Below are 12,692 nucleotides of genomic sequence, written 5' to 3' on the forward strand. Positions count from 1 at the left end.
ACTTGTTCTTTACAAATGGTTTAATTCCCCATTTAGGTTTTTTTTCATCCATATATCAAATGTATCTCTAATACATGCTGGTTTCAGGCGGTTGAATTTCATAATGATTTCCATTGTTCCACCACAAAATTGTGGCACGCAGTCTAGAGGAAAACAAGAATAGTCCTTGGTATAGTACTTAAAAGAGAGATCATGAAGACAAAGGCAAAGAAATAATTTTACAAGCTTAAAGAAATTATGACAAAAAAGGACTTGAGGCAGTTTAGCAGAAACAATGTATACAAAAGTAGATGTATAGAATGAATATTGAAAGATACGAATTTTAAATAATGGAGACAAAGAAGGGCTTCCCTGCTGGGAAATTCTTGAAGAAAGGGAAAATAAAAAAGCAGACTCTGCGGGTACTCATATTGCCTTTGTGTTACAGTAGCTGGTCTTGATATTGCTAATTATTTTCTTCCCCAGCTGAAGCAAAACCACTCCATGTGATCTCCTGACTTTCTTAACTTCTCTTAAAGGTTTTTGGTTTTTTCCTCTCATTTTGGGTTCTCGGTTGCAGGTTCTACACCTCTTTTCACAGGCATCTGAAGAAGGTGTCCAGGATTTAGTCAGAGATAAAGGCTGATATTTAAATCTTACCCCTTTTTCCATACAGGGGAATACTGTGTCTCCTGATGGAGAGGGAATATGGAGAAGAGCCCTTTCTCTCAAGCAGTCTTGGGGCTTTTTTGCTCCATCTGTCAGTAAAATCCTAATTGACTGGCTGTTGTTATGACACAGATGCAGAAAGGTGATTTAATTGAGGGATCAGATGGAGTAGAAAGGTGAGAAGTGAACATCTTCAAATAAAGGCAAATAGCTTCACTAATTACCAAGGGCTGGAAGGAAAATCATGACAAACAGTAACCAGGTGAAACCAGAATAACAGGAGAGGGAAGATGGAACTGAGGAGAGGGCTATCCTGTCAGGAAGACATGATAGCAGATGTGCCTCAGCTGGCATGTGAATCTTTGGGGGGATCTGAAGACTTTGCTGCTGTACTGTTTCACACTGTTTTCCACTTTAGAAGTCCAGTGACAGGCTGTGGCAGGCTGTGACAGTCTTTTTGAGCCTGATGACTGCAAAGCATCACCAGCTTCCCTCTTTACGGTATTATTCACTGTTGCTTAGAAACCAACGTGATGAATGCTCCAAAGGGTCTGGGCTGCTGGGTGAGCCAACAGCACCTCCCAGGGATGGGACCCAGACAGATTTCAAACGGGAAACAGTAAGAGAAGTAATGAGTTTGAAAAATACTTATATAGCCTGTGATACGACATTTCTTCTCTGCTGTTCTGTTCACTGTTAAATTAGGTGAGCACAGCATTCAGACATTACCCACTCATGGGATTTCACTTCTAGTAAGGTCTCAGATGCAATGTGTGTTTCCCAGTGTGCCAGTCACTGTCCTGGTTATTACAACACTGCTGTTGGAAATGGAGCTCTTCCTAAAGAGAAAAAGCCCTTACACTTAAATTTCACTGTGGTAATGCAGCTGTGTTCTTCTCCTTGGTGACTCTTCTTTTTATTTTGTTTAACTGGGTGAATTTGATGCTTGTGAAAATGAGACCAGTATCACTGGCTGGAGCAAGGTACTTCACAGATGTGACATGCAGCTCTGCCAATGCACCTCTATCCTTTTTTTTTTTTCCTTTTTTTTTGGTATTTATTTATATTCTTTTTAATTTAGCGCTGGTGAAAGGTGCTGGATTGACACCACTGGAGGCTGAAGCCCTCTATTTACCCACAGAGCAGATACAGCATGGGCGGCAGCTGTGCAAGTTCCCCCACGCTGCCCCCATCCATGTGCCTCATCTCTGTCCTGGAGGGACCACCTCTAGAGGTGAGAGGATAGTTCAGTCTCCATGACCCATCCAACCCTTGGCCTTTCTGCTGAGACTGCCAACAAAGCTACGAGAGTCACGATGCTGCAGCTGAACACTTGTCAGATGGGAAGTGGACAAAGACCAACAATTTATTTCATAAAGGCCATCTAAATTTATCAACTTAACATCTTTGTCACCTGTCGCTTTAACCTAAGCATGGTTGGGTAGAATTTCTAGGGTTTAGCCTGATTTTTAAATGCTCCTCTCATTTATTCAAATGATAATGCAGGTACTTAGGCCACCTTCTCTGTTTTACTGCAGAGTCCTTTCCTGAGGAGATGGGTATCTTTATAACAAATTAGTTCCATCAGAGACCAAAGGAAGCCACGGCCTTTTGTATTAAGAATCCAGGAGGAATTTAAATTGTTCTCCCCTTCCAAAAAATTACCCTTTTATGGATCTTTAAAATAGGTGATTATTTGGCTTGCCCAAAGAAAGTAACTAAGCTATTAATGTATAAAGAATTTTTAAAGGATAGTCATCATGAAAGCTGATCAATGATTTGATTTTACCAATGAACTGCAGATTAAGGCATCAAAATTTACACTAGTTATAATATATACACGTTACAGCAGAAGCCTTAGATAGAACTGAACTCAGAATACTGCAAGAATTTGCTGATTCTGTGCTAACAATAGACATTAGTAGTTACTCATTATTACAAGTATGTATCTCTCAGTTTTCACCTGGCTTGACCCTTGAGTAGTTTCTTCCCTGTCAGGGAAGCACCACTGTTGTTGTGTAAAAGGTCAATAGGAATTCAGTTCAGTTTGGCTTCATTTGAGGTGGCTCATGAGGCACTGCAGAACTTTACTGCAGTTAAAAGATTACACAAGCCAGGGTTCAGAAAGCAAGAAACTGTAACTCAAAAATGCCTGGAAAGAGCTACGAGTGAGTTAGGGTTTGTCAATAATTTAATTTAAAATAAGTTGGGACTCCTCCAAAGCACTCAAAAAGCAATTCCCACATGACACTTGACTGGCCTCTAAAGGCATCCCTACTGCTTCCTGAACACTGTCCCTTGTTAAGGTGTAGAAAATGAGTCCTGGTGTCTTACTCAGCACTTCACAAGAATACACGTACATACATTAAAACTTCCTTTTTAAATCAAAAAATTACGATTTGGTGCAGGAGCAAACTTTTCATAACCATAATAAAAATTATGAACCAGGAGAAGAGATTCAATGAGTCTGGAGTTTACATTAACGTTCAGTTTGTTCCTTAAAATTAATACTTGTCAAAGTGGGTTAACATATTTATAATTTAAAAAAGCAAAACTATCTCTGGCTTTAGCACAGGTTTTCCTTTCTCATTAGAAAGTACCTACAGTGCTGCACACATCAAGTGCACCAAGCTACATGCTAAAAGGAGTAAGCCCTCACACATGCTGCAGCATTTTATTATGGCCACTGTCTGCTCTGGAAGCTTTAGAAGCTTTTTTTGACTTTGCTGTTTAAGTTTTGACAGTCCCTGAAAGAAGCCGTGGTTATTGTGCTCTCTGTCTGTCCAAAGCAGCAATACTTAAATTTTGTTTGCAGACTGGACACTTGGCATAATCTGTTACCATTCTATAGCTATAGTTAATGACAAATTTAGGGTACCAGTTTTTTAAACTACACTCTGCCAGCACATGTGGGATTTTTCAGGTCCTGCAGTCGAAGGTCTTTTGACGCTGTAATTCCATATAAACTGACAACAGTAGAGGTGGTTTGGTCTTTGATATAAAAGAGCAAGGATGACAAGATAAATAAAAAGGGGAAAGTTTGCAGTATAGGCTGTGCTGCACTGTAGTTCTGGGCACACCTAAAAGTTCAGCATCTTAACATTTGTCCTGCAGAACAGGACTACCTGTGATCTGTGAGGAAAAGACTCAGCACAAAGCGTTAACACTGTGTTCTCCAAGCTAATGTTGTACATAAAAGCAAAGAATGTTGTCTAATTACGTTTCTGTTCTATGTCTGGGGAGAAAATGGGTTCGGGACTAGAATGCAGATACTCTGCTACTGTTCATGTCAGAGTGGGGGTGTAGATTAATCTGGCATCTGCCCCCCCTCATGGAAATGTTGCAATTGTAGGACTTTATCCTGCATTCTGCTGGACACATTGTTCCTTCCACTGTGTGCTGAATATTAGTCCCCAAAACTGCATGTTTGCTTTTGCTGGGGTAAAAGCTGCATCAACCAGCACCAATGCCTTTGCTCATATGTTGGAGTGCTGTCCAGGTAATGTGTGTGGTTGTGGAAGTTTGCCAGAGGGGGCATGTATTCCCCAAAAGCCGGCATGGCTCTGTAATGCGCTGTGTGCTGCCATCTGTTCAGTGCGTGTTTGTGACGCAATCAAACAATCAGTGCAAATTACCGCTCACTTCAGCAGCTTCACAACATCAATCCTGCCTAATATTGTGCATCCTAAGGGTTGCGTGTATCAGTAGTGTCAGACTTTAGGAAGTCACTAATGAGAATCATTCTTCTGGCAAATCCACTGTCAGCTGTTGCACATCAGAAGGTTTATTGTTATGTAGCACTCATCTTGAAGGACATGAGTCCCAAGTAATTCCACCTGCCAGGAAGCTGTTACATGAAATACCCCAATACCTTAAATGACAACTATATAGATAACTAATAGATAAATCAACCTTATTATTCCTACTATAAAAGTCTAGGCATTGGTAAATGTCTGGTGTCATCAAAGGGCTCAGTACAGCAACACAACAGTAATCATCATTTACAGCAGCATTGTAAGCAAAGTGCCTCTCATGTTTATAGAATATGCTCTTTATTGTTGGGGTTGGTTTGCTTTAACAAGAGGAAGCTGACCAAGATAGCACCAATTAAATGGCAACACTTACCTCTATCCAGAACCAAAGAATAAAGTATTTTCCCAGAGATTTCTGCTTTAACTGAATGGTGTATCTCAAGCTTTTATCCTTTTCTCTCACATTCAGTCCTAAAATTAACAATTTCATGGCATTTCTGTAACTCTACAATACTTTATGGGGCAAGGGAGCATTAGGCACAGCCACAGCTGATTCCACGCAGATGCCCACTTTTTTTTGTGTTGAAAGGAAGCACTTTGCAACATACAACTAGGGACACACACATCTTACACGCCCTACGTGGTATGTCCTTAATTGTATACAACAAGCCAGTTCTTACTCCATCCTCGTGCTATGCACCCACCAACAGTCAGCTGCTTAGTGGGCTCGGCACCGTGTTTCCTTGAGTCCTGTGAGCTCATGCGTCCAAGCCAAGTGCACAGGAGGACTCAGATCCCTGGGCACGCAGAGACATGGCTGTTGTTTGTCCCGTGTACGTGATTTTTCTCACTTGTTTACAGGCTCTCCCTCTCTACCAGATAAGTACCGCCACTCTCGGGAGATGATGATGTTGCTGCCAGCCCACCGGGACCGACCGAGCAGCGCCATGTACCCCGCAGCTATCATGGAAAACGGACAGGTAGCAGCTCTGATTTCTTCTGTGTCACTTCAACCACCTGAAACTGTGGCTGTATTTTTGCTGGCTTTGATCACCTTAAAGCTTTCTTTTTTATTTTTGGAAAGCACAGCAACTTAGGATCATTTCCTGAGGTGAAGCAGAACTTTTCTTATTAGTCCCCCTCTGGAGACACTCACTGTGGCAGCTGACTGATACAAACTGTAGTGGCTATTAAAAGAGCAGACCCGTCCTGTGAAAATGGACTCACTTCCCAGCTTCATCCTGTGAGCCCTGGCCCATTGCAAGCAGTCACACCATTTTCTTTATTTGTTTAGAACCATGGCCATCCATCCTGCAGTCTAGTCTCCAAGTTTATTCTAAATAACTTTATGATTTCCAGAGGTATCAAAAACCATGAGAGGCTGAAGTAATATACTGATACATGGTTTTAAAAAAATCTGTGCTCTAATTTCCCTGGACAAATTGAAAAGTGTTCCTACACGTAAGCATTTAAATCTCACCCTGGCCTGCGCTTTTGAAAGGAATCTCCTGATCCTGCCCACTTACCACACTTGCATTGGAGAGCTGTCTCAAAGCATGCAAAGTCAGTGTTCAAACAAAACCAAAGATAAGCTTCAGAGGGAAAACATTGTATTGCAGCTGCTAATGGGCACAAGGCCAGGCTAGAGCTAGTCTGAAATAACTCCTCCAGAGAGCAGGAACTGTGGGCCCTCAGCACACTTAGACCCTAGATTTCACTCATCTTGCACTGCACTACCTGCCGAGGTAGGCACGGCTTAAGGTTCCCAGGGAATCTTTAGTTTAAAAACTTCTTTGCTAAAAAAAAGCAACAGAAAGTCCCCATGTTGCCCCAGCTGGTCTGCAACCTTTTTTTATTTTTTTTAACTCTTCTTTGCTAACTTTCTTCTCTCTTAGCCTCCAAATTTCCAGCGCGCCTTGATCCAGCAAATGATTGGACCATGCAAACCTTGCAGTGATCCCAACCTGTCTGTGGCTGAGAAAGGTACTCCTCTTCCTCTGCAGCATGCATGCTTGCTAGCTAAAATATTATTCCTCTGGTCATGCTACAGCAAGTAACAAATGGGCTTCTACATTTCCTGGCGGAGTGCATTTCTCTCACACTTTTCTAATTAACAGTTTAATTAACTGGGCTTTCTGCCAACCTGCCATCATTTCAGAGCCTTCACAGTAGGGTGGGGTGGCACAGACCTCCCTATTTCAGAAAGCTTTCTGAGTTTAGCATTTTGTTTTTGAAACAATTCCTGCAGCCTTTATCAAGCAAACTTGCAAAGCAGCAAATGAGAAGTTATCTAAGAACAGCCCAAGACTGGGACTATATTTTTTACTTATGAGTTATACTGCTTCTTAATACACATGTATTGCTCAAAATACAAACATTCCTCATAATCTCTCTCTGAGGTAGTTTTATATTTGTTTATCATATAGCAATATATGCTTTTTTAACTCATTCTTTTGAAAAAAAAAAACCAGGCAGAGTCCCTGCAGGGGGGAAAAAAACTGAAAGAGGAGAAAGAATTTGTTTGGTGTATGAGAAAAGGAACAGCTTGTGAAGGAGGTGCCATGGACAAAATGGTGGGCTCAAAAATTATCTGAAAGGCAGCATTCTGAAAAAGCAGAAGAGGGCAAAATTCCTGAATCAAAATCTGAGACAAGGAGGCTGCTTAAGCAAGCAACAGTCATGTATTGCTGGGAAAAATGGGATCTCAAAAGATTTAAGGCCAGGAAAGACCACTGCTACTATCTAGTCTGACCTACATCGCACACTCATATTTTTATCTCTTTTTGTTTCAGTAGCTGTGCCAGAACTAAACTGTACCTTAAAAAAAAAAAATTCCAAATTTTATTTTAGAATTTCTAATAAATCAGAATCCCCTACTTCAACATGAGTAGCCCAGATTGAAACCAAACACCAGTTCTGAATAAATGGCAGAACGATGACTTGATGACAATAATGAGTGATGACAAGAGAGTTCAGATGGGGAGTCAGGGATTAAGAGCTCCATCCATGTTAGTTTGAACAAAACATGTAACAGAGATGGTGAGATCTTTGTACTGGAGAGGAGAAAGATTTGAAAAAAGAAGGTAGATAAATATTTATTGTCTGTCTAGGAAAAAGTACTTGAGTTTGTATCTGTGGGTGATGTTATGCAGAACTGTGGTATTCAGTGCCAGGAGACCAAAGACAGAATCCCTAAGAAGCCACAAAGGACACAGGTGATGTTCAGTGGGGATGGTGAGGCAGGAATCCCAGCTCTTGTGCCTGGCTGGTGGCAAAAGGCATTACAGGTGCTGCTGGCAGGCCTGAACCCTCAGCATTCTATGTAGTTGGGATGCCATCTGCCCTGGATTTTGTGAGCAGTCAGGGCCCTGACTTCCCCCACCCTCTCCTGGCCGTGTCAGAAGTTCTGTTCGGTAATTCCCAGTGACAGTTGTGACATCAGTCACCCGGGGCAGAATGGTTCAAATGCAGCCTCCCCACTAATTAAACTTGGCCACTGAACAGTCACAGAGAGAGACTTGGTTTAAGTCACAGCACTGGGAGCTCCCTGCTTCGGTTCTTCCCTGAAGCATTTTGGCTAAAACACTGGTTTTACTGGGCAGCAGCTACTCTTCAAAATCATCCCACCTTCTTCCAGCACTCCTAAATGTTCAAAAGGCTGTGAATGAGGGAACACTGAGAAAGCATAAATGGATTTTTCACTGGGGTACCATGTGTTCTTCACATTCTCATTCTGCATCTCAGTGTTTTAAAAAACCTCAAAACAACAAGCACAGCAATAGTTTTACAGGCCAAGCAAATCAGGTTTTCTCTCCTTTTCATTTCATGATGGGATATGGCAGGAGAGATGAGCAAGGCTGGCACTGCTGTTGCATTTTGTCCCTCTGTTTTAGCCTGTTGACACCAACTGCAGTAGTGCAAATTAGAGCACTCTGGCATGTGTACAGGGAAAATCCATCTGGAGCCACATTACTTACATAGAGAGGTAGGCCCTGGTTTGAACCTGTTCTCCGTCAAGATTCTTCTTCATATGCCTTTCTCAGGTTCTCAGGCTAAGAGTCTCTCTTCACTAAGAAAAAAACATTTACTTTTATATTTTTATGGGGTTTGTTCTGTCTTATGAAGCTGTCACTTTGTGATCTTTTTTACTTTAGGGAATTTTAGGCCTTGGGGAGCCCATGCTCATGCTAACTACATGAACTAGGGAGACAAAAAAAAAAGAGAAACCTTTCAAAGTCATTTTAGAAAGAAATGTACCAAGAATGGCTGCAGGCATTTTAATTAAGGAGAAATCCTCTTCAGATGTCAAACTCCATGTTTATTTCTCCAGGCTTCCATTTTGCAAACTGAAGATGGAAAAAGCTATTTTTATCTCAGTTTTCTTTGACAGGCTCAATTAATTACTTTTTTTTTTTCTTTCTTTGCTAATCTGAAGCAATTGCAGTTGATTATTTGTTTTTAAATAAACATACAACTATTGTATGTCTCAGAATAAATCAAGTCTTGTTTGGAAGGAAGGTGCATTTTAATAATGTTCAAGGTTGACAGAATTCTCAAGATCTTGAAAAAGGTTCATGTTCATGTCAAGAAGCAGCTTTTATTTCTATGAAAAACCAAGTCCATGAAGTTAATATTCACTGTCTGTTAAATGCAGCAAGCATTGCTTTCTCTATACTTCCTGATTCACAAAGGCTTGATCTCTTCAGGAGACTTTGTAATACAAGGAGGCCAAACTGTTGTCTTTAAATATTTTGTCATCAAAGCTCTTTATCAACTCTGTAGCTTAGTAAATTGGAGCTTTGAAGTAATTTCTTTTGCAACAGATTGAAACAGATTGAGGTATAATTTCCTTCATGTCCTTTATTCAGTCCTTACTGAGCCTGCAGTGCAGCCACAGACCATCCTGTGTTTCCAGAGGGTTTTGCCATGTTCCTTTGTCACCACTCCCCACAAAGCAGGACAGCTCACACCTGAGATCCAGCCACCCTTCCTTTGGTGGGATTTCATTTTTACCTCCACACTGATTTGCAAAAATCCTGCCAGAGTCCTACGGCTCTTCAGATTTTATAGAAATGAGCCCAGGGATGGAGGGGAGCTGGGCAGACTAACCCTGCAATCACCTAACTCTCACATCCTTAACAAAGCATCTCTAAACTTAACACTCTGTAGCCTTTCTGTGCTTTCAATCCTGCCATTCACCGAGTCCCTGGAATCTGTCTCTCTGCTGCTGAAGAGCACGCTGGAAAGCCAGTGCTGGCCCCACAAACTCCCTGTCCTGTTACCCAAGTCACATCTTTTTCAATCCTTCAGCTGTGCCAGCAGCACCCAGTAGCTGGAGCCTGGACAGTGGAAGCCGAGAGGCGCTGCCATTCCTGTCTGCCCACGCTGGGAGCGTCCTGGCTCCACCAGTGCCTCCCCGAAGCCTGCCCCATGGTAAGGACCTGCCCAGCAGGCCTGCTGCAAACCCTGCAGGTCACACACACACAAATCCAGACACCTAAAAGCTGACTATAGCCTTTTGCCCCCACCCCTGTAAAAACAACCAGAATAGTCTTTCCTGGTCTTCTAGGTTTTCAATTTTTTTTCCCAAATCTTCGAATTCTTGCAGTCCTTAAGCAATGTGGACTTTTGTGTACTTTGGGACTAGAATTAAGTCTGAGAGTGTTGAAGCTTGGTGTGGCTTCTTACCAATGACCAACTTTAGCAGTAATTTAAGCTTACAGAATGAAACTTCAAATGTTCAGTGTTTAAGAGCCTATTGCCTTGCCATGAGATTCTCAATAATGGAGCAGTGAAAGATCTCTCTCTGCCCTTAATTTCTCCTTAGCAGCCTGTGTGTGACAGATGCACTCCGCAGTATCCATCAGACAGGCAGCTCTAGGCTGGCATTAGCAGCATTTGGAGATGTTACCTGGCATTACAGAGCTAAACCCAGATCTGTGGCTGCAATGAAACAGCACAAGTCTGCATTTCTGACCCTTGTCTCGTTCCAGGACACTACTCACTGCACTTTGATGCCTTCCACCACCAGCTCAGTGATGCTCCTCCGGCACTGCCCGCACGAACGTTGCGCAAGGTAATGGCAGGAGAGCAGAGAGGGATGTAGGAGCACAATGGGCTCCTGAAAGGGATCTCCCCTTCTCTGCTCCCACCAAACAGCTTGTGAACACAGAAACACTATTTATAACATGCTAGTAACTTGCACATGAGAAAACCCACTGAAAGCTCTTAACCTATGCCACAGCTGAATGCTATAGAAATAACTCACAGGTTGTAGGTCCTTCCCTTTTCCTTTTTTGCACCATATGCTGTGATTTCAGCACCCTGATCATCACCTCAGCTACTATTTCTCTAACAGCTCTGGTGTTGTTGAGTGCACTTGTCTGCCCACAAGTGGTACTTCCATACATGTAAACCAATAATCCTTGACATTCTGAACATAAATGGAACTGTGCCGTTGCTAACACCACTGTCAAAAGCTGAAATGAGGATCAACACACAAGATGCAGCATTGCCTCCTTTGTCAATTTTAACCTGGTTCTGTTTCTCTCCAAACAGTCCCCTCTTCATCCTATCCCTGCATCACCCACCAGTCCACAGTCTGGTCTAGATGGCAGTAACTCCACTTTATCGGGCAGTGCCAGCAGTGGTGTCTCTTCCTTGAGCGAGAGCAATTTTGGACATTCTTCTGAACCACCTCCTCGCACAGACACCATGGATTCTGTGCCCAGCCAGGCCTGGAACACTGACGAAGATCTAGAGACACCCTACCTCCCTGTCAGGTACAGTCTCTCTGAGCCTGATGTCCTGGAGTCGCTCAAATCCCAGCCATGCCGAAGCCACTCTGCTCCATCTGGAGTCATTCCTCAGGACACCATGGACCCTCCTGCTTTACCCCCCAAACCTTACCACTCCCGGCTGCCGAACATGGAGAACGAGGAGGGGATGATGATTGAAGATGATGACAAACACCGCCCGTTGCATCGTAAAGTGTCCCAACCAGTGAGTGGTGCAAAGGAAGAGCAGGCCAGGGTGGCATGGGAGCACGGCATCAGTGAGCAGTAGGGACAGCTCCTGGTACGCAGCTGGCATTGGCATTCCAGGTCTGGATACGACAGAGAGACAGCAGGACTCGGAGAACAGCAAACCGATTTTCTACTGCCGCAAGGTTATGTCTGAAGCCCACAAAAGCAAGTTGGGCCAGCATGGCAGGTTGCTGCTTTCCTTTTTAATTTCTTTTTACACCTTTCCGTTATGTTTTTTAACTTTCTGTGCAGTGGACAGTTTATTCCTTCTGCAGTTTCTTAACCACATCACACGGCATATGAGCCATAGAGACTTGCAGAAGCTGAAAAATACAATTTTAAGTGGAGGGGAAAACGGGGGGAATGTGGCAAGTTGATTTTGAACCTGCTTTCCTCCCAGTTCTGAGACGCACATGAGTAGAAGCAGTTGCACTAGGGACATATTTCTTTGCTGTACAGAATTGAAAGCTCATTGCTGAAATCAGGGATTCTATGAACTGTCAGGCTGGAAGGTGCATGAGCTGCAGGCAGTGGAAAGATGGCAATTCTAAGAAGAAATTGGCTCTTTTGAGAGCAGGATTGTACATATCTGTGCAGTGATCTCCCTGCATTGGTTCATAGGTGCTGAGGCAATCTAAAGCAGTGCTGATGCACTGATCTCCAAGATATCATTTCCAAGAAACTCTGCCTCCTTTGTTTTTTATGTACTGTTTCATTTCTTAAATTTTGCTTTCACTGGCTAAGCCAACCTGCTTTCTCATGGGAATCATGTTATTCATCTGTGCTACAGAACGAGAGGAGGTTGGTGGCTACTGGAGCTACAACCTCATTGTAGGCCTTTCCCATGCCCAGCTTTGGGCAGGCTGTTGACACCAGCATTTCTATTCCAGATTAAAACAAAACCAACCAAATTGAGTTTCTCATGCCACAAGCTGGTTGACCCAGCCAGTAAAGAAAAGGTGGCTTAAACACATCATATCCAACAATCTTTGCCTCAGGGCTGAACATCATAATTCTCACCAACTTCCATCACCCAGGAGCTGAGATTCATTCCTGTTAACTCAATATCCTCAGTCCCCCTCAACAACTCACTGCAGCTGGTGTGCAGAAAGAATCTCCCATCTCTCAGAGCAGACAGAAAACACCAAGACTTGAGCAATGCCTGGTATCAAGTGTACACCCCAGAGTCAGGGACCTTAAAGGCAACCTGTAAACAACAAGTGTTTGTTTCCTCTTTTGCTTCTTTAGAATGTATAGTAAGAGCTGC

General features: G+C 42.9%; 1 protein-coding gene across 1 annotated transcript in view; it reads left to right on the forward strand.

Annotated features, from left to right (window-relative positions):
• The window catches only part of DOCK3 (dedicator of cytokinesis 3), a 179,625-nt gene extending 167,676 nt beyond the window's left edge, over positions 1-11,949 (forward strand). Inside the window, exons 51-56 of the mRNA XM_041462709.1 lie at positions 1,730-1,882; positions 5,262-5,380; positions 6,296-6,383; positions 9,711-9,833; positions 10,394-10,476; positions 10,959-11,949. Of these exons, the coding sequence (XP_041318643.1) occupies positions 1,730-1,882; positions 5,262-5,380; positions 6,296-6,383; positions 9,711-9,833; positions 10,394-10,476; positions 10,959-11,465 (1,073 nt within the window). The 3' untranslated portion in view covers positions 11,466-11,949. The remainder of the gene's footprint in view (positions 1-1,729; positions 1,883-5,261; positions 5,381-6,295; positions 6,384-9,710; positions 9,834-10,393; positions 10,477-10,958) is intronic.
• Positions 11,950-12,692: the final 743 nt, after the last annotated feature.

Source organism: Pyrgilauda ruficollis, unplaced genomic scaffold, assembly GCF_017590135.1.
Source record: "Pyrgilauda ruficollis isolate IOZ18807 unplaced genomic scaffold, ASM1759013v1 scaffold10, whole genome shotgun sequence".
NCBI lineage: Eukaryota > Metazoa > Chordata > Aves > Passeriformes > Passeridae > Pyrgilauda > Pyrgilauda ruficollis.